General features: G+C 40.5%; 1 protein-coding gene across 2 annotated transcripts in view; it reads right to left on the bottom strand.

The window, feature by feature from the left end:
- Positions 1-17,766, bottom strand: part of pkp4 (plakophilin 4) — a 62,939-nt gene extending 45,173 nt beyond the window's left edge. For both annotated transcript variants that reach the window (XM_034134691.1, XM_034134690.1), the window contains exons 1-2: positions 17,686-17,766; positions 15,251-15,384 (exon numbers count right to left, since the gene is read on the bottom strand). In XM_034134691.1, coding sequence (XP_033990582.1) covers positions 15,251-15,384; positions 17,686-17,701 — 150 coding nt within the window. In that variant the 5' untranslated portion in view covers positions 17,702-17,766. The remainder of the gene's footprint in view (positions 1-15,250; positions 15,385-17,685) is intronic.
- Between the last annotated feature and the right edge of the window lie 5,800 nt (positions 17,767-23,566).

Genomic DNA, 23,566 nt, shown 5'->3' on the forward strand with positions numbered 1-23,566 from the left:
CAGACACACACACACACACACACATACTCTGTGACCCGTTTGAGGAAGTGTTTCTCTACTACACTAAGACCAGCCTACTTTTCACACCTACTCTCCGATGTTCCCTGAGGGTGCACTGAAATTTCCTTTCACATTGTGGACATGCTCGAGCACACACCCCTCCCCCAAACTACTGCTTTACACTCTCCCCTGCTCTCCTCTCCTCTACCTCATTTGTAGATATGTGAAGCTCAGCTGAGAATGCGGGAGGAAAAACGTATGTTACTTTATTTTTACATTTTTTTCCTATAGTTCAATTTGAATTATTAGATTCTCATTAAGCTTTTAGTTGCATGGTTGTGTTTTTTTATACATATTTAATGAGCATGATTGGATGGAGCCTGGGATCCAAGATTTTCATTGGCAATAACTGCTTCTCTGTCATTTTTGTGCACATGATAATTAAAAACCGTAATCTTGAATCTAAGTCCTTCTTCCTTAATGACATTTCTTTCCCTGTGGCCGAGATACCCGTGCAGCGCCAAGAGCAACTCTGATTCCATCTTGTCCTGCTACGCAAAAAACTAAAAGATAAGACAGTCCTTTATTTGTACCAAAGAAAATGTTTGTGGCCAAACTGCTTGATGGCAAATTGACCATGAATAGTGTAAATATACTTAGAAGGATAGCCTGGTTCAGGTATATGCAAAGAATATGTCTTTCTCTTGATGTGTAAAGCAATTTCTACTGAACAATAGTAAAGCTAAGAAAGCACTGCTAATCTTAATGACAAAAAAAGACTGTATCTGCCTCTCAATCAAAGCTTTGCAGGGGTTCCTGGTGGGAAGCTTTCACTAGGAAGCAGCAGCAAGAAGTGTTGAGTTTGCATTAGCTGATACAAAGTACTAAGGACTACTGGGTAAGACCATCACTTTGTAATGGTGCTGGCCAATGTGGCTTAACAAATTGCTATGACTGGTAGAACTACACAGTTGAACAATTAAATAGTAAGAACTATTTATGTCATGTAACTCTCTTTGGTTTTAATTGCTTGATGTTTGAAGTTAATTCCTCAAATTTAATTGGCCTTTAAGCTGCCACAATCTTTTTGATGCAGCGTTATTACCATGTTTACCCAAAATTCAAAGAGCTTATCACAATTCCACTTTCAGATCATTATCCCAATCATTTATCGCCCAGCACAGACCGGTGTTAAGATGCAGAATCCCTGGGGAAGGATCATCTTAATGTCTGCTTGTTACTGATACAAAAACACACCCAAAAACTAACATAGTGCAGAGACAGCTCTAAGCGCAGGACAGAGATAGAGTGGCCACAACACTGATTTATTAGAAGGAGAAATTAGACATCAATCCTCTGTGTGACACATTACCCCTACTGAGTAATTAGGATGCATGCAGTTTGCAAATTCCCAACTTTTGTTTCACAATCATCCCTGTTTACATTCTTACTTTCAGAACAGATGTGGCCAGTATGAATAATATAAATACTATAAAATTGAATTATTCATTTAATGGTTTTACATTTGACACAGCATTTGTCATAATATAACCTCAGTTTCTTAGCCAGAAATCTGGGGAACTGTATTCTTAGTACTGCACACACTCCTCATAGGAAAGCACACATAGCCTGAAGGTGACAAACAATATTGACTGTTCTCTCGCTAAGCCCCAGGACTGAACCCGACTAAGTGATGCACAATGTGGCATTGATAGTCGGAGGATTGTTTCCCCCCGGAGACAGCGAAAAGATTGAACTATTGTGACACCATTTCTGCCCACACACACAAAGGCGCCTGTGTCTTCTATGCATTTACGGGGCTGTGGTTAGAAAAAAAATACGTTTTACGCTGGAAATATAAGACTAAGCGAAAAACCTTTAATGTATAAGGGACAGAGGACACTGAATAATAGTGACAAGAGGGTGAGCCGAAGAGAGGGGGAGAGATTCAAACATAGTCTATTTGATACAAATCTGGAATTACTCCAGTGTGGGATTCTGCCACCAAAGTGCAAGAGAAAGAATGTAAGGTGAAAGTGACAAGAGAGGTGTACAATCCATACACACACAGATAACGGAGGAAGTACAGAGAGAACATTTAAACATGCAAATACATCATTCAATTGAACTCCTGCTACTACAACTATAAAGCATTAGCATGTGTAAAGCTTATATAGATCTGAATATATAGCAGATAGATGGATGATGGACCAAACAATTGTAAACTATCTAAAGTCTTCTTCCTATTCTCTCTCTTACTAGCAGTATGATAACTATTGTTCAATTTTACCTTATGCTATATATTTTGCCTCATATTATACTCTACCTTTATAGCGCTACCAGCTGGAAAATGGAAGAGCAGAAGACCTGAGTCAGCAGCGGGAGCAGCAGCAGACGTGTTGTACGGAGCCGGGGAGGAAGAATGGAGTAGATAAGAGGACGGCAAGAGCTAGCTAACTGGCTAGTATGTAAAGTGGCTCTATGAAGGCAAAAAGTGCCCCCGGTTGATTGAACAAATGTATAAAGTTATTTTAAAGAATAAATTACATAAAAAGTACACTTGGGGGAATTAAATAAATGCAAAAAAGACCTTTCATTTATATATTTTCAAACAAGTCAGAACAAATAAAAAGTTTGTTAAATAAAACAATACAGAAAAATAAATAATAAAAGGTGATACATAGGGGAATTAATTAGTTAAAAAGCTATTAAACATGAAATATGTCAATTTGTGTTACATTTATTTGAAGTATTATGTTTTTGGTACACTAAATTACATATTTATTTATCAAGTCATTTAGATATTTTTCACTTGAAGTAGCAAAGTGTGTCTTGTTCTTGTATAGGTAATTTCTTTACATTTGTGTAGTTTTTACTCTTAAATGAGTTGTTAACCTCTTTTTTATCTTTATTTAGTCTTATTTATTTATTTATTAGAACTCACTTTCTGTCTTTGTGCAAGTTTTACACCTGAATTTACTCTCTGGGGATCAATAAAGGCATATCTTTCCTAAATGGAGACGGAGGTTACCTGCGGCAGCTATTATCACTCGTCTCAGCCCACCATTTTTATGTCCTTTTTTAAACTCATCATCCAATTGTTTTGTTCACGTTGTGTCACCTTGTCAATTCCTGCAGCTTCCTCTTACTCTGCAGGTCTCATTACAGTGGTACAACGGATGTAACAACACGACTAATAAACGTCTGTGTCTTAATACTTTCCGAAAAGAGTGGCTGGCGTTCAATCCGGCTGATTAGATGACCATGATTTTGATCAAGCACAGCAGAGAGACATCTGTTGCTGCCATAAGGCACTAAGGTCTCTGTCACTGCTGATATTCAGAGCTGCTCCAAGGCAATAGCAGGCAGAACGGGCATCCTGCCTGCATGCCTGCCCCAACCCGCTGTTTTCTCACTATGGAGAGTCAAGGAGGAAATCCATAGCTTCCTGTATGGAGCTCTGTTCTCCAGGTCTTTACTGTAGCTTAACAACAGTGACAGCCCTGTTCTCAGTAGTAGAATCACTGTGTGTTGTTTTTTTACATTTGAGCCTCTAAACCATCTCATCCTGCTTGCCTTTTTGTTTAATGCACTGTACCTTTGCTGCCCTTTGTAACCCCATAGTTACCCGCTACAGGACAAATAAAGAATTTCAGATTTGTAGGCATTACTAAGCTAAAAAATGTATAGCTTTAATGCTTTATAATCTCTCACACATTTTAATAGACACTTATGATGAGGATATATGGATATATTTATAATAGATATAGCTAATATCCATGAGCTTTTGATAGCATTGGGCTATGTGCCAAGATGGCACAATCTAATGAAATGGGTGCAAGGATTAGAGTTGTAAATCAGGCTCAGATTAGGCATGGAGAGAGAGTACTCACTGCTCTGTGTAATGCATTAAACTTGCTATGCTCGGCCCAAACACAGAATGAGACACATCTATTCAACATAATGATCCAACAAGTCAGAATGAACACAGCAGTAATGAGCGATAAGCAAGGTCTATGCTTATTTAACGGCTGTGGGTGCAGCCTTGGTCGGTACCAGGCTTAGTGTGGAAAGAGAGGACGGAGCTTTACTGTAACAACAAGGCCTCTAACGCCTTTATTCACCTTCACAATGAGCCTGTTGGGCCTGATCTGCCTGTAGTCCCAGAGCTGAATCAGATCCTGTACCCTTGTGTCCTCACATTGGCCCTAAAGAAGCAGATGACACATGGCAGCAGACCACGCTCCCAATATACAGGCTTCCTTGACATCTGTATTGATGCTGACAATACACAACCCATCTGAAATGCCTGAAGTGGCTTCTGCCCGCTGCTGGTTCAGCACATAGGCGGTGGGCGGCATAGATAATAGGGATGGGAATTTGAAAGCAAATGTATATTCGAATATTCAACCCCCCAAAAAACGGTTAACCGATTAACCGAAATGTACATATCCTATATAAAAAAAAAAAGAAAAATTTCATTTTGAAAAATAAATAATAAACACATGTTCAAATAAGTATAGAAACCAAGTCGAATTTGTCAAATGTATTGAACTGGTGATCACAGTTTGAACAGTTGACAGCTTTAGGCCTAAAGCTTTCATGCTTAAAACATAACTTGGTTTTTAAATTAAAGAGGGATCATACACGAACAACATAACGGGTTAGGGTAACGTAACCCTATTATAACAGAGATCAACAACCTATAACAGGGCCTATGCACAGAATGCAGCTATTCAATACTCATTCTTGTTTAAAGGAGAGGTGTCGTGGCCATTTCCACTGATCATAATTCCATTGTTGAGGTATACTAAAATAGATTTATACTGTGCATTTTTCCAAACTCACATTGGCTTCTCATACAGCATCTCTGTAAACTACTTGTATTCACTGAATTTCACTCTCTGCCTTTAACGGCTCGTTGTAGCTCCCAAAGCTCCAGCCCCCACCCTCCCTGTGAGCACAGTGTCCTCTGATTGGTCGGGACGTTGTGAATCGCGCTGAGCTCCGTGGAGGTGTTGTTTCCTTGTTTAGGATACATAGCGAAACACAGCCAAACTCATCCTAAGCACACACAAAGTCACATCCGAAGTAAAAACAATAAGTGTGGCTTGATATTGAGTAAGAAAAAGGTTGATAAACGCTGTGAGAATGGGTCTGCAGAGAGAATTTGTCTTTATCCCAACTGTTTATCAGCCTGCAGCCAGGGAGGAGAAATCAGCTGAGCTGCCTGCTCCCTGCACACAGATGTGTGTGTGAGGAAGTCCGTGGAGTGGTCAATTTGGACCAATCAGCGGGGGCTTAACGTAACGGCTCCGCGGACGTAACGTAACGGCTCCACGGATTGGTCCATTTCGTTCCGGGTACGGCTTGACATCATGCCGTACCCGGAAGAATCAAATGGACAATGACGTATCTCCAACGAGGCGTTTTGGGGAGGTATTTTCTGTGTTAGAGTTTTACTCGCTCCAGGGTGTACTTTGAGGGTTTTGACTCTGCACACCGTTTACATGCATAAAAACCTTCATAACACACAAGGGGACGGGTAATAACCGGAAAAGCATGACACCTCTCCTTTAAGAATATGAGCATGTCTACATGCTCAGGGGAGAGGCGGGTGCGGAGGCGATTCACAATCAGGCCAGCTGTAGAGAAGAACCTCTCAGCTGGAATTTGGGCATAAGATGAGGTTTGAGTCTGCGTGATCTGCGTGTGGGGAGGGGCAGCAGCCATATCATTAGCTAGAACTAGCTAGATCTGATGGATTTGGACATGAAGTATAACCGGACGCGAGAGAGAGAGATCAGCACCTGCAGCTCTGCCCGCTGTGAGGGACCGGAGCAAAACACACCTTTAGACCTAACACACTTAGCTATGGCACTGTCGTATACATTGAATTATTCCATTTGATAATATGTAATCAACTTAGGCACCCCTCCCCCCAAAAAAATATTACAATAAAAATATTCATAACTCATATTCGAATAATTTCGAATATTCAAATATTTGATTAATCGTTCCCACCCCTAATAGATAAGGCCGGAAGCTCACGCACACATGAACTACAAACGTCATACAGATGTATTAACATATACGCTGACTTACACGTGCACTTTTAACATTTCGCCTACCATGGGAAGTACATTAAATAACGTACAGTATACTGACATATAGAACAGAGTCAGCATAATCTAGGAATAAAGAATTCCACCGTATAATAAATAGGAGATTGGACTTATTTACCATGTTTTAAAAGTAAATGTTAACATTTTGACCAATATTGATTTTCTTTTTTGAGTATCCAAAAGAGAAGCTTCTGAATCGCTGAATAAGGTTGAGTGTGCTGCAATGCAAAGTCTGTTCGCAAGTTTCAAACATCTTTTACACAATAATTGGTCAACCAGCACACTTGATTTGTTTTCCCTCCCTTAAAAACGAGATAAATATAGAATACGTTAACATGTGTCAGCATATTCCTGTTCCCTGCATAATAGCTTGGCGTCTTTCAATTCAGGGGCAACTTGAATACATTATTGAATACATTTTAATGCATAGCTAATGCTTTGTTTGGCAGCTTTGGGTACATGAGTTTAAAGATTGATTATGGAAGATTATCAAAAGGAAATATTAGGATTACATTTCCACTCTGCTACAACTTTGTCTATAAATGATTTTCCAGAAAAAAATGCTCTGGTTATTAAATATACCGACTCGAAAAGAGTTCAACCTCCTCTGTGAGCATGACATCTCAATTGTCTTGCCAAAAGAAGTTTTAAAACATCTACACACAAAAACATATACCAACATTTTTGATGTCATCTCTTGAACTTCCATGTCTGTAAAGTAACAAATGTTCATGTCATGTGAGATTCACAGTAAACACAGCCTTGTTATTTATAGGATGCATCATTTCCCCTCATTCAAGCAAGACATCGACAACTCCATACATGGTACATATGATACATTTGGATAATGGGCTGGCTGCTAGTACTGTGTAAAATGGAGCTTATTTTTACTTGGCAACTCAGCACCTTCTATGTGAGACAAAATAATTATGTAGAAATACATCAGTGTCCATATCCCACTATTAATTGTGACTTGTGATCTTATCCTTAATAATTCTCATTAGTGAGTAGCTTGTGTGGACTGCATTTTCATTTGTGATGTTCAGAACCATTTTTGCCTTACCAGCGCAGATGGATTTTCCTTCTAACCAAAGATGAGAATCTAACAGAAATATGTTTGTTCATTAAGTGGCAATGAGGCTTGACAGCTCTGCATCCTCTCCGCAGTGAGTCAGACCTTTTCCAACGAGAGCCCGACACCGCAGCGCAGTGGGAGAATGACAGCAGAGGTTAAAGGATTTCTGCAGCAGCAGGGACAGAGAAGTAGGCCTGAGGTGTGAGCGTAGAGAACAGGCCTCAGATCAGGCTGTGTCACCAGACCTGCAGGAACCACGAAGTGCAATTACTTAGTATTCTAACAAGGTGACTTTGTGGTAGTTTCTCTAAGATTTGATGAAACTAGATGCAGCGTCATGCTACCATGGCAGGATTATAATAACCACAGATAGAAAGGCATTTCAATATCCTGTAAATGGCTTGCTGAGTGTGGAGCTGCAGGCATAGCTATAGGTGAATCACAAGGAGTAAATTGCCTGCTAGCACCCACAGCTGCACCAGAGCCTTAACACTGTATGAGCTCATTATGTGACAATAGGCCACAAACATCGACATGGAACATCGTTAGCTCTCAGATAATGGAAAAGCAAGTTTACAATAGAACATCATTTCTGCCTTGTGGCATTACACGAAGGAAACTTGCAGCTAAAATGATTCTTTTAAATTCTACTATCGAGAGAGGAAATGGTCATACTGCGGCTGTTTAGAGACATGGGATTTAAGGTCAAAGCAGGATAAATACTGTGGGAACATTTAGTTTTCTGGTGCAGATCTGTTTCATTGCTCCGCAAGTCTGATCATGGGTCTCACCACGATGACCTCCATGTTGTACCAATAAACTTAAGCTGCTCATGATTCCATTATCACCAAAATACAGTGCAACTCATTGATCCGTGGCTGAAATGTCGATTTCTAGTTTTCTTTTTAAATGAATCGTATGTATATATATAAAAAAAAGCAAGCTATAAAATGTAGCTACTTAGATGACTCAGTGGAAAATATGCTTGAAGATGTTTCTGAACAGTATTAAAAGAAGATACAACTATAAAAGTTCTTCTCCAGGCCTCATCACTCTTAAAATAATTTTATGTTGGTGGAATTTCTAATAAAACACGCTGCCGACACAGATGAGTAAGACCCCAGGGAACATTGTGTTCCATATATGCGAACATCAAAAAGGAAGCTACAATTTGGCTTGATAATTAAAATGCCATTATAGAAACTGTCATTTGTGTGGTGAAAGCTATTAAAGGGAGCTGCCATGTGCATTGACAAGTGCAGCAGCCAGCACTTGTCACACAAGATTGACAAGAAAAGAAAGACAGTCGATAACAAAGACAAAGAGGATAGACTTGTCGAGGGGGAGTCAAAGTAACGATGTGTTGGAGCTCAAACAGATGCAACAATAACCTTAAAATGTGTTGCTTTTACTTCGATTTTTATAATCATCTTTGCAGTCTTGACTTAATAAGTCTTTAAAGATGTACAGAATCTTTAGTAGACGTTGTTTATGAGGTAAGACTGGCACAGGTGGTTTGTGCCTACAGAAGGAAAATGTAAATGCCTTTGCTTTTCTCCTGCATTAGCATTTACCTTGTGAAGCACATAATTGCACTTTGAAAGCTCAATTTATGCACTATTAATAGTTCAAGTGGAACTCGCAATATATGGCATGATTTAGAAAATAATTTCAATTTCAAAGATCTGTGTAGGCATGGACATGATTTGTTATTTTCAAAAACGTACAAAATGTGATTATACACGCCACGACTTCTGCATTAAAACCACAGTCGTCTAAATGCTTCAACAACAATATCTTATCATAAGTGCTTCAATCACATGTATAAAAGCCCAGACTGAGAAACAGGAGTTGAAAGTCTTTTCCCCTACAATATGTTTTTCACAAGGTTGTTTGATCAAACTTTTCTACTAGCTGTTGTTTTGCACTGTTGAAGATCAACAAAAGATCTTGAGTCACTGTTGATAATAACGGTAAGGCATTGTAGCAGAAAATGAGAGTGACTCGCAAAAAGCCAATTTGTATCTCCTCTATTGCAACAAAAACCTAAAATGCTGCAGAGGTACGATCACACAGCCAGGGGAATTCATGTAGACCTGCGAATGTACAATTCCACGGAGAGATCAATAGCGTTGTGTCAGACAAAAAAGAACATTGCTGCAGGCCAAAATGAGGAGAGTAAGCAATCTAGCGACTGTCAATCTGGAGGTTGCCGTGGTGAACAAAGACTGCAGTGACTTGTGCTATTACCTCAGGATCAGTCATTTAGAGAAAATCATCCGAGAGATGTTTGGGCAGAGGATAAAATAAAGCCATAATCATCATTGGGGATTGACGCTGTGATCATCCCAAAGATACGACTATACCCCCACCACGGCTGCTGGTGGACCCCCCAGACAATACAATGCTGTTGAGATCTTGTTCAATAGACCTGTAATGTAATATACACTTCTTTAGGCAATCTCACTGTGCAATACCATAATCATTTTTATGCGCATAAGATAATTTTCTTAATATGTTCACTTAATATGCCATTTAAATGCAGTGACTGTTAAAAAATTGAACTGTTGAAACAACTTCAAACATTCATCTGCTACTCAGTAGTATGTATCTAATACCTAATATATATATATATATCATTCCAATAACTTGTATATACTCTATTGCACTATTCCACATCATAACTTTATTTTATTTTATAACTATTATTCTTTTTGTATTGCTCTTGCTCTTATTGTTATTATGTTATTATGTTGCATTGTTGGAGAAGCCTGTGACATAAGATTTTCAACTACATAATTACTCTGTAACTATGTCAGATTGACAATAAAGAACCTTGAACCTTGAACTTTAGCCATGGATGAGTACTTATTTGCCTTTATTTTGATGTGTATGTGTGCTTTTTCTCTATATTTAACATGTTAGCTACTTTATTAATGCCTGCATTTTATCTGCTACGTCACTTTTGCTGTATTGCTCGTACATTTCCCCGCGGCAGGACTAATAAAGGAATTCTGAAACGTTCCAACTGAACGTGTGCCCTCCCAAGGACAGCCCGGCAGCAGCTACTGTGCTTTAACCTTCCCGAGTGCAACTCCTGCTCCTCAGCGACCATATCCTCGGAGTCTCTTGTTGACTGTGGCAGTGATTATAGTGATAATGACGATGATGACAGTGACGGTGATGAGTATTAACAGGCCAGTTGGGGGGAGATCTCCCTGGGCTGGGTTCAAAACGACAGCACTGTGCCAGGGCATGCACACGCACCCCTCCTTTGACATCATGTCACATTATCTCCTCTTCTTCTTCTTCTTCTTCTTCCTTTCTATTTCCCTCTACATTGACAGCCTCATGCCACAGCGCTTTAGAAAACCAGTCACAGGTGACAGCCTCTCTGACTCTGTCTCTCTCCATCATCCTCACACTCACTTTTGTCTTCTCCCCTCATCATTCACCACCCTCTGCGCCCTTCCTCCGTTTCTGAATGTTTTGTCTTTCCTCTGTATCTCTGAGCACTCTCCTTCACCTGAATCCCTCCCCCATGAATCGGTCTCACGCGTTTCCTCTCATGCTTGTTCTGCTCCCCCATGGGGTAATTGCTCAGAGCCATTTTTATGACTATAATCGAGGCCAGAATGCTTATGCCTCTAGATTTCTCCTTGCCTGTGTCACAGCGGCAGCACCGGGGAGAGGAAGGCAGATAAGACCAGGAGGACGGGAGGAAACTCACTAGTCGATTGTAATTAGAGTCCTTATTTCGCCTATGGAGGGGGAATGGACACGATCGCCTGCAGAGAGAATTCAACCTTTCTGCTGTGCTTATGGCATGAAATTGCAAAACGGCAAAAAACGTAGCCTTGACGCTTTGGCCCGACCCCTACCATTAACCCCTTAAGCTGGGTCTCTTAGACAAAGATTACTTTGGCCTCATTATAACGTGATAGAGGCTTGCATGAGTATCTCGAGTGTGTAATATTTCAGCCAGCTCATCAAGCTCTTAAGAGGCTGCTGTAGCTGTAGCACTCAAAGCAAGGTCAGCTCACTCCGTCTGAGTGCCTGTGCCTGATTTGGATGAAACGGGGTCACAGAGTGTAACTCAAGTTTGCCACGGAGAAGCAGGAGGCAGACAGATTTTTCATGCGTAATGGACTCCATCGAAGTGGGAAAATTCCACTGTGGTGTTTTCTGGGAGGCGGTTCGCCTTAGAGACCCTTTTTTGCCAGCCGTGTGGTTGATATAGGCATGTCCAGGCACACCTAATAACAGCATTACTCTGAGGGCATGGCCTCATGACGGGGAAGAAGAGAGCACCAAAACACAGCGTTTCCAGGGGCAATAAACCTCAGTCTTGATACTAGCAATGATCTGCTCAACTACCCTTTTGATTGCAAGGACTAATTTCACCACAGAGTTAAGTTGATGTTTGAGGGAAAATCACTCCACAACACAAAGAGGGGAAACCGCCATATAAACTCCCTGCACTGATACCATCTGAAGCTCTTATTGCTGTAAACACAACGAAAGTATGGGCCAAATAAAAGGGCCTGCATTTAAACTGAGCTTCTGACATCTAACCTTTTTAACAGAGAAAAACAAATGTGGGGATGACAACAAAACATAACTTATGTGATCCCTCTGGATGATTTTGCATTAGCCAGCTGTTTTTTCCAGGTAAAAACTGTTTATTTCTGACATTTTAATAAAAACCTGCTGAGTTACATCTTAGAGTTAGGGCTGCTCAATTAATCGTATTTTAATCGCAATTACGATTTTGGCTTGCAACGATTATGAAAACAACATAATCGAAATAAAACGATTATTTTATTTTATTTATTATTATTTTTATTTTTTTATTGGTTTTTCAATTTTTATATTTAAAGTTCAGGGTAATCAACTGTTAAAAACATACTGTTCACATTTTTTTTTCTCCAATAAATGGATGTTTTCAAAGTAAATGGATAATCGCTTTTAATAATCGTGATATCAATTATTGACCCAAATAATCGAGATTATGATTTTTGCCATAATCGAGCAGCCCTACTTAGAGTCCTTTATGGCTGCAAATGTGCAGTGTTTCTGCAATACCCCTGACATTTAAAATGTGACGTTAATAAACCTTAATATGCCAACTGTACAAAGCAAGGTTTACCCCCCCGAAGCCAGCTGTCATTAGGAGCCTCATCATCACGTACTCACACTCATGAAGACACTAAAGATGTGTGTACATTAAGGAATGCTCGCTGTGGATGAAATCCAAGTTGACGCAGCTAAAGGGCCCCCAGGTTCTGCAGCTAGGACTCTCCTGGGAGATGCAGTATGCAGAGACCAGGGCAGAGTAATAACTGAGATGTTCTTTAAAGACCTGATCCTACACTTATTGATGCCGGCTCAGTGGGTGCCAAAGGCTGCCAACGCTCTTGAGTACTGAATTAAATGTGGCCTATTCTTAAACAGCGAATAGGTCGGATCAGATGTGGTGCAACTGCCAGGATTCTTCCACATCTACAGCCTATGCCACTGTGCATTTACATTTGTGCAAAGAATCACATTAAGACACATGCCAGAAATGCTTTTATGAATAAATATTTAAAAACACAAGGAGACTTTTGCCAGCATCAAAGTTCTTCATTTAGTTTCAAACCATAAAACTACATAGTGTGTGGTGCATCTCAATTTGCAACATCCCAGGGAGTGCAGTATTGTCTTATTGATACAGAAGGAAAACTCACACAGTTCTCATTTTCCATGACTTAGCTACAACAGATGTCTGTCTGACAGAACATCTTTAGTTCTGATTAAAGAGATAAATAGAGTGTGTTGCCAGTGAGTGACATCGAAGCTCTGCATACACAGCAAACCACCAGACACAGTCATTCTAGATCAACGACCGAAGCAAGACCGTCTAGTCGTGGACCAATACCTGAACTTTTTGTTCTTATATATATATATACAACAATATTAGTTTGCAATGTCCAAAATGATGCAGCCCTACTACAAATGGTATTCTGCTAGAGGATATTCTTATGGCACTACTGAGTGTTGACCACCCTTCTCTGTTTTGATTCAAATACATTCCAAAGACATTTGTGGTTTTTGCAAAAATAAAAACCAAAAAAAGGTCAAATACATTTCACAAAGGACGTTGTGCTTGCTGAATCCACACAAAGGACTGTCGGGCTGAGTGCCACTGCCTCCCACTGCTTCAATTACACTTAAGATGAAACAGATGAAAGAAACTAGGTCTTAGATAATCCTCGAAACTATCCCTTGGGTTAAATTAAATTTGAATAAGATAATAAATAGTGAACAGGGGACATTTTGAATTACAATACATTTTAAGGCTCAGTCAGGCTTGAGAAATAGCTTGTGTGGTTCTTTGAAGCAAGTTGTGCAGTGCACAAGAAGAATCATTGACATTTAAACACTTAAATGGAGTCTGTAATAATGAATATGTCATCCTGATGGTGGATCAGTACTATTAAAAAGGCACAGAGCAAAGACAGGACCCTAATAACCAGCAACCGCAGCACGACAGAACCAAATCCTTAAATGAATGGCAGAGAGACTTACTGCTTAATAATTGTCAGCAGCAAAGACAGAGGCAAGACACAAGCCAAGCACATGAACACACAAGGGGAGTGCAATCATAAGATGTTGGTGAGTCATCTGTCCTTGTTTGGGCAAAGCCTGGGCAGCTGTAACAACAACAGTGACAGAAAAAGAAGTTTGGGAAGATTGACAAAGTAAACAAAGGACGAAAAGGAGTAAAGAAACAAGTGAAGGGGGTAGGGAACTCAGGCAATGAAAAGGTCGGGAAAAAAAGGACAAAAAGAAAAGCCATCGTTAGAGCACTTACCAAACACCCAGTCGTGCTAAGCCCCAGCCCTAACTGCACCCACAGCTACAGCACAGCATGTTCACATCGACCGCAGGATCCCTCGAAGGTCTGCCTCTCAACAATCACAGGAAAACCTCTCGCGAAAACACATAAGCACGGTCTGTGACCTCCTCCATCTTTTCACTCACACTCACCCTCTGTTTCACCTCTCCAACTCCGACAGAAACTGAGCAGAGCGATCATTTTCCATCGTCTCAACTCTTTAGCAGGAATTCCCTCTGAGGCATTTCTCCAGCTAGTCACTCTGAAACAACAGCTCAGACAGGCTACTCGCTCTTCCAGCGTGCCTGCCTGGATATCTGCTCCAAACGGACGAGCCGCTGAGGAATACTCTCGGGAAGGAAGTGACATCGACAGGTGCTCCCTCCTTCCTTCCTTACTCGTGTAAACAATAGCCACTTTCCCGCAGCAAGCTAAACGACACGTCCCCGAGCTTATTTGAAATGAATCAAATGTGTTTTCTGGTGATTATTCTTTAACTGCAGCTCGAATGAATTGTCTTTCAGGGGGGGAAAGAAGTATATGAGATGTCACAGAGGGACATTAACATCATTAATAATGAGGAAAATCTATTAATCCCAATTTGCCCCCAGCTGGATTCTTAAGAATGGAGTGCTAGAGTAAATAAAGAGAGCATAAGGGAGTGTGCGTAACAAAAGACAGTGTGGATGAATCACAGAGTGAAGGCAGAGATTGAGTAACTCAGAGGGCACAGGCTCACCAACCCTGCGAGAAACTTTTTCCTGGTTGAGCACTGATGTAAGCCAGGCCACGACTGCAGGCAATAAACAAACAATGGACCCTAGTCAACCTTATTCCACCTCAGGAATAAAAACAAAAAAAGTCAGGTTCTGCTTTAAACAAAAGTCTTTCACTCATCCCACGTGCAATGAAAGGACAATATTCTACTTTTGACCGCCGTAGAGGTAAGCTGTACAATTACAGTGACAACAGGGTGTGTGGCACTAATATGAATTTCCACATACTTTACCCAGTGCATTTCTTTTTAGTACAATGTGAGTCACCGGACAATTTAGCCTTCTATAAATATCCCTGTACATAAACAGTTTGTAAAACATGTATCACTGCAGTATGAGAGATGTGACATGAATGAACAGGGTCATAGTGGGGTATATAGAAGAAACACTTTACCTGTTCTTTGACGGAGGCCAGGATGTTGTTGGCGGTGTTGTCAGGCTCCATGTTGCGGCCAGTTGAACTGTCGCGGATGGTCAGCAGAAGCCCCTCCTCCGTCACTGGGCTCTGCTCAGGAGCTGGCATTCCTCCTGTTTGGACAAGCACACACACACACACACTGGTCACCAAAAGCGCGCTTCAGAAAAAAGAGAAAAAAAGAACACACTCTTGTACACATACCAGACTGTGCACAGACGAGTGCAAGCACACTCCACTTGCAAATACACATCTGAGTCAACCACTCCCTGATTCACACAGGCGAGTGATGTAGTGAAGTGACTATCAATGGTCACACAACACCACAAGCAATACACAAACACACACCCACACATGCCATATGGCTCAAAGAGGAAGAGACTGTCAATATTTCACGTCGGTGACAGTGCAACTCGGAGCCATATGGCCTTGAGACAACACACAAGTGAAATGATCATCTGTGTATGTAATACAGTCAAATAAGAAAACACAACACAAACAGAACGGAGGCTGACGATCCTGGTGAAGACACACAATAATGCAATAAAAATCCAAGCAATGCAAAAGCAATACAAAGCCTATGTGTGCACACTGCACAGATGATGAATACTATATGTGTTTGTTGTAAGAAATACAGTAGGGAGGATGATAGGAAGAGCAGACCCATGAGACAAATTTAAAAGGGAAAAAAAGCAGCCCAGCAAATGGGACAAGGTGTCCATGTGTCTCTGGCTCTCTCTGGTCCCCAGGATTGAAATGAGAAAGCAGAACAAATAGTTATGGTCTCATTATATCTGTTGGCAGGGACAGTTTCAAGGGAACGCTGCTCAAGGTGGATCCATATTTACTAGAAGAAGCCTGTTGAGCCAGACAGAGCGAGCTGAAGGCGGACTCATCGCTCAGGGCTGCAGCAGCAGACAAAAACAATAGGGGCTAATAACAAAGAAGGTATGTGGCTTCAGGGAAACAGGGATTTTACTATGACTTTTACTGCCTTAGAGATCCACTGCCACTGTCATCGTCAAGATACAAACATAAGGACATATTCCAACTCTACATTTCTACACATATATCTTGACCTCCATGCTGTACTTAACTGAACCACACAGAATGCAGTCAAGGTGATAAGTGTGTAGTGATATATGAAGAGGATGTGTATAGGCTAAAACCACCATGAAATAACCCTTATGGAAATCTAAGAAAAAGCCCTGCTGCAGGAAAATGCTCCCTCCATGAAACTGTCTATTACAGTCCTCCTATGCCATAATGGCAGCCTCGGGGTAAAAGCAAGACTTAATATAAAGGTAGCTTAACTGAATAAGTATATTTTGTGCTGACAGACATTTAAAAAAGGTTACAGGGTCATTTGATGTCATGTAAAAGCGCTTGCCTACTTGTATCAGGCTGCTGCACACACACACACTCACACAAGTAAGGAATCATTTAGCTTAGGCTGACAGCCAGTTTGTGTGAGCTGGTAGGGTTGTTTACAGTGAGAACACAAAAGTTTTGGCCAGCGATGACACTTTGGAGGGGGGGTAGGAAGTATGTGGGAGGTCCAACAGACTTTTTTGGCGATATGTGACCCTGAAGTATTCTAGGAGTCTGTCACCAAGGCAGCGTGAGCATTTCAAGGTGTCTGAGCTGAACGGGGTCATGTGCCAGCCCTGGTGTTAAATGACAAATAAGGTTTTTACTACTCCTAAGTATGTTAGTCCACACAGGATATTCCATGTATTCCCCTGTCAGTCTCCCGAATTCCTATCCTGCTCATTCAGTGTTGCAACACACAGCCCGACTCCCTCCCACTTCCACTGCAGCCTTTGAATCAAGGACAGGGCTCTCGATTCCCAGAAAAACAGGCGACAGGAAACGGGAAAAGCTGTTTCGATTTGACAGAACTTCTCCTCCCTGACTTTTACAAAAACACTAAGAGAACAACACAGTAAGGACTGGCTGAGTGCACATTTTAGGCTGACAGAAGTTGCCAACCCGGTCGGGGTGGACAAAATCCTTTCTGCCTTCTCTCTCTGTCTACTCACAGGAGGACAAAGAGAGGTGTGCAGCTTTGGAAGACAGTTTTTGTCATGTAAATCACCACCGATTAAGTATTAAATATCCTTTGCCTTATCGTGGTTGACCTTTCCATAACCCTTCAGTATTATACAAAATGAGCCATCCATCGAAAAAATGACTTCCTAGCGTTTAAAAAAGAAAAGAAAATCTACGCATATAATTTATTCAAAAGAAAACATTTCTCAGCAGTCTAAACAGCAGCACATTGCACAGTTTGCACTAAGCAGGCTGTAAGAAATAGAAAAAACACACAGAAACCACAGAATACAAACAGTAAAGATAACCTTTTTTAAAGAACCATTTAGCAAAGATAAATAGCAATGTCTATGTGAGCCTACCTTTGAAATTCCCCATTATATCTGGTCCACAAAGATTTCTCTCTGTTTATCCTAGAGTTCTCAGCCGCCATGAGATTGGAGTGAAGGCAATGATGTAGCTGCCAAACTACCCTAGCTTTATAGGCACACGGCTGACTGGTTTTTCGACATTTCTCTTAAAGTTTCCCTCCAAATGCAGAGGGGAAAAATAACATCGCTGAACTTCCTCCCGGTTAAAAACGGTTATCATGTAAAATTTTAAGCACATGCACAAGACTGGGAAGGAGGTAACAGGCGGTAACAGGCCCAATCTGAGCAGCTTTTCAAGGCTGTCATTAGGTTAATGCCTAGGGAGCGCACTGCGTGGTTCCCATAGAGTAAAGATGACCTCATTCTGGTCTAAACAATGAGGTAACCTAGTGTCTAATTATTAGCATTAAGGTTATTTCCCCACACTAAGCAGAAAATAAACACTGCATGGCTTTGAATGTCGCCAAAAGCAAAACAAACCTGATCATTTTGAACAATCTCTTTTCATTGGTCTAACTATTCAACATGCAAACGTCTGAGTCTCTATGAGTAGACACTCTTTCTAGTCAAAGCTAAATCTCCACTTTAGAGTAGTATTATCCTCAATGCCAAGTCTGCCAACACACAACCCCACCCCGACTCGTCAGATCACATGATCTGATCTACTGACCTCAGTCTCCGGCCACTCCTCCGAGCTTCTTACTTACATAATCCTTCTTTCCGTGACTTGCCTTCTCCCAGATTAAATGTAGATCATGAGTAAAGGAAGAGAGGGTAGATGGAAGCTGTAGTGCAATGTGTTTTAAATTCTGACCAGTTCTGTTAAAGTGTCAAACTGAAATAGAAGATCATGTTTCTGAAGGGGAATGTTGCTTTAGTGAGATCTACTGTCCCAGATTCAAATACTGCCTTGTTGCATCACTTCCATCTACAGACATGAATTCATCCGTTCTCTAATCCCTCTGAAAGCCACCTGTGCCTTGTGTCACCTTCCCCTAGGAGCACTGCAGCAGCAAATATATTATCAGCTGTTACACAGGCTACTTTTATAGGCATACAGGAAACCAGGTTACTGGGAGAAATCAGGTTAAAACAAAAAGACAAGAGGATATGTTAATCTATATGCACCATAGCAACACGGTTATTGTAAGACCTGTGTTTACATTCAGCTGGACCGATGCGCACACTTTTCTCCAAGGGCATATTTTAAGCCAAAACTGCATATTTAAGTGTATGAGTGATTTGTTATTCTTAACCCTGAAGAATAGTGTGCTTTTCTGTTAAGAGCATTTGGATTGATGGTGTGGTGAAAGGTTGGGATTTTATAGAGGGAGGCACACAGTTTCCTTTACTGTTTGTATGTGAAACACCCTACCATTTATTAAAGTTTCGGTTTTAGCCGTATTTTGGACTCTGGAATTTGGAAGGGTAAACCTCTATGAGTTACTGTGTTTCCTTTCATGTTGCTGCACTGCTCTCCAATTGATTTGATAAGTTACCTTTAGTAATATAGACTTTTATCAGCAATATTTAAAAACAACTTTCAGAAACTAAAACTGTCAAGTTTGTATTAGGCTTACTGCTGGTGGTGTTACACACTGCAGTTGATTTGGGATCCATACAGATCCCTGACTGATGCATTCCTTTATATATCTCACTTTTATTTCAAGAAGTGCAACTTAAACGATCGTTTGTCAATCAGCAGAGAAGAAGAACTTTCTTCAGGAGGCTGAATGACACAATTTCACAGACATTCAGCGCATATAAATGAAGATAAGCTGAGAAATTATTGTAAATTAGCCTACATTTCTATTTCAGCGGAGGCAGCACTGCAAATGATAATTGTTCCAACTTGCTGAGCTAAAGCGTTTGGTTAAAAGGTTACTTAACCTCTTTAGTTTTTAGGACCAAAAGAAGTAAACGGGTATTACCGTCTACTTAAAACTAGTTTTGAGTTCCATATTTTGAGTTGAGTTCCTAACCCTAACCCTATGTATAAGAGTAACATTTTGTATAGAAGCTTATAAATATTTTACAGCCCAAGACTTGTAAGCTTTCAGCGTATGCACCCCTCTGGATGTCTGCAACAAGCAAGGTGGTCAAACAAAGTGCATGCGTGATATACATATATCTAAGACGAACAATCATGAAGCGTGGTGCAGGTCTTACAGCCATTTGATCCATCTGGAGTATTTTTAATGAAAACCCACATGTTCTCAGGCCCCTGTGACACATAAGTTATCCCTTGGCACTTATCTAGAGTGACCGAGCAGCATTTTGTAGCATGTGAAAGCTTTGTGGGGAGAAATACAGTCCCATTTCTAATCTCTTAGCAGCTATAACGACATCCCCAAAGACCCACTATGCTTAATTGCGTCTTTCACACTGCATTTACTTCATTTAATTAAACTAACATTTGTGGTCCAGTATAATTGATCAGAATTCAATATGAACACAAATATATTTCAGCGTCAAGAAATCCCCGGGATGTAGACAGAAGTAGAACCTTCTAACCCTAACCCTAACCCTTTCATATACGGTCCAAAAACATTCAGGACAGCAGCATAACGTTTTCAGCATTAGAACATTCTGAAACAATTTCTGAAATCCCTGCAGAGTTCCCGTTAGCCGCTAATTACCGGACTATGACCGGTAAAATATGCTGAAGACCAGCAAATCTAAATCTCTCCGGTCAAAATGTCCGGTCAAAATAATTTCCCTTTAGCGCAATACCGCATCAGTTGCGCCACTTATGTGACAGACAAGAATAGTATGTGACAGACAAGAATAGTCAATTCTAATGTCTAACACTTAATGTGGAGAAAGAGATGTCCTGTATGGGTTGATTGTGAGTGGATATGTTGGTAATGCCTCGGGGTAAACAAATGCATAATGCTGCGCTATACTTTGTGGCCTCTACCGGTTGCATAGCGACGCTTATTGTTTAGGTGTCTTTTAATAAGCAGGTAGTCATATCATTAGCTAGAACTACCTGATCGATATGGACATAAACGCGAGTAAAGTCTAATCTGACGGGAGAGAGAGATCAGCTGCTGCTGACGAGTCGACACGCAGCTCTGCATGATCACCTGCAGTGGTGAGCAGAGCAAAACACACTTCAGGTTAGAATATCACACGTAGCTATTTTAATTACCTCTCAAACTACCTAAACTAGTTATAGATATGTTTAGTTTTACTGTCGGGTCACTCATTACTGGATCCGCGAGCTGCATGATACTGATGGGCTGTCAGGAGAAGGAGAGAGCGCTCCGTTTATTATTCCTGTGTACTGTACACTTTTGAATAATGTAGTTAATCTACTATAATTAGTTTGTTTAATATCGAATCCTATCAATTTGTTTTAAAGTTCAATAAATAACAAAGAAGACCTTTGACCGGCACTTTTCTAATTTTGTCCGGAAGATATCAACTTTAACGGACATTTTGACAGGCAAAAAATTATTCTAACGGGAACTCTGAATCCCTGCACATTTTATTAGGCTAAACACGTGGTTGGGAAGTGCTGGCTGAAGCCCTGACAAAGTCATTGCTCTGAGCTGATTTTAGAAAATTGGACACAATGACACCATTGGTCCTGCACATACTGCACGTCACTGATTAACCTCACCCTCACACAGAACACTGCTAAGTGCCGGACTTATTATTAAGTGGCTTGTGACCTTGTGTGAAAATTATTTTGAGGAGGATGACAAATTCTCTCCAATCCCATGATGGACTTGCCAGCAGCAAAACACAAAAAGTTATTATTAGATCCCCAGATGTTTCACTTTCTTCTCCTCTAAACTACTGAAAAATGTTTTGCTCATATCGACACACCCAACAGCAAAATAAAGTTTTCTTTCCAGAGTAGAAACAGTCTCTTATGCACACACAATCCATCTATCAATCATTACCCTGAACGGGCAACAGAGAATGATGTATCCTCCTTTAAATAGACACATACCTGTTCTTCTGTTGATATAGGATTAACCACGGTGAGAAGTTTGAGGCTAAATAGAGTTGAGACAATAGTCCGACAGCATCTTGTCCTCCACCTTCTCTAATCTTTACAAAGCACACAGGAAAAAAAATCATTCAGAGGCTGCACCCATGCCTACCTCACACCTTGTACCTTACCTAACCCCCACAAATGTTGCAATGAACGGAGGCCTATCTGAGCATGTGTATCCACAGGGCAGGGCCTGCCTCTGAGTAAAGGCAGGAAACACAGTCATTATTATACAGCACACAAACTAATGCCACACGCCGCTTGAATACTCCCTGAGCTGCACTTTATCTTGCAAGATATGTTTACTCAACAGGGAAACAGGGAAGATGGCTGAAGAGCAAATAATCCATGTTTGCATTGTGTAGCTGTAAAAACAGAGGACCAACTCTCCATGAATAACTTCCTACAATGATTATTCACCCTCTACATTATTTCCGCACAACAATACCTCAACTAATAGGGAGCAGAGAAGCTTGACTGAAGTCCCATCAGCTGTTTCCAACATGTCACCAGCAGCAATATGCTGTGACAGAAGACGACATAAATGATTGTGACTGCATGTAAATCCATTAAATAGAATCAGAGTTTATGCTCTGACAGACATGCTTTATCCTGTTGTCAGACGAATGCAGTTAAAACCCTAATGCCTTCTGCATACAATTACAACGCAAACACGTCTGAAGCTGCAGCAATGCTTCCCTAAAAGGAATTACAGCATAATACTACATCTCTAGAGAGGACAATGTAATAAACTCACTCTTTGTGTAGCAGATGTGGCACAAGACAAGTGTAACAGTAGACTTTATGCACCAAGCTAATTGAAGTAGAATACAATGATGTGATCATGGATTGGGACGTTTAATACTTAACCTCATTTAACAGTTCAGTTAAAAATGTGTTTAATCATTGCTGCCGTTTTATCAACCCTACGCACTTCATTTGCTGTGTCAAACGTTTTCCCACTGCTGAGTATATCAGATGGTCATCAAATGATCATATTAAGATTTAATGACAGAAATACAGAGATCATCCGAACGGGAAAAGTTGAAAAAGAACATTAGCATAACAAATGTCCAGCTATTGGCAGAGTCCTGGCTCTGGCAGTGTAAGGTGTCATTCGCATGGGGAATAACGGCTCACTCAGCATCTTCTATTAAGACTGATTACAGCGAGAGATGATCAATCACAAAGCTATGAATTGTATACATTTAGCCTAGCTGACTGCCCTTTCATAAAAAGGGCAAATTTAAAAGAATGGTGGCTTTTTAATTTACTGCCATACATACACCTCAATCTATTAATGAACACTTTGGGAGAAATAAAGATGATTAATATGACCACTATCCATTTCACTTTGGTCCATGCCTACTTGTGCTCCCCTTATGGAAAGGACAGGGCTCAACGCTAACTTTTAAAAGTGGTTGCCAATTTTAGTCACCTTATATTTTAAATAATTAAGATACTATACAGTTATACATCAACTTAATAATGAACATGTGACACAAAAGAATGTTCAAATGCTTTACAATAAGTAATTAACACAATTATTTGAAACGTAAGTGGTAGTAAACTTGTCCACCCTCAATTGCTGGTATACAAAACACCAGTAATGCAGCTGTTGTCATGTTCTTCACAGATCACTAGTTTCTTGGTCATCCGTTGTCTCCCTTTCAAATGTGGGTTTTCTTGACCTTTGTGCTGATCCCCACCATAGATCCATTGGCCCTTCAGCATTGAAGTCTTGGATTGGCCAGACTAATACATTTCTAATGTTAAATAAATGAAAACCATTCACATTTAAGAATTAGATATTAATTATTAATGCTGTAAATTACCTTTAATATGTCTAACTATATTTAAAAT

The sequence above is a fragment of the Trematomus bernacchii genome, unplaced genomic scaffold (assembly GCF_902827165.1).
Source record: "Trematomus bernacchii unplaced genomic scaffold, fTreBer1.1, whole genome shotgun sequence".
NCBI classification, from domain to species: domain Eukaryota; kingdom Metazoa; phylum Chordata; class Actinopteri; order Perciformes; family Nototheniidae; genus Trematomus; species Trematomus bernacchii.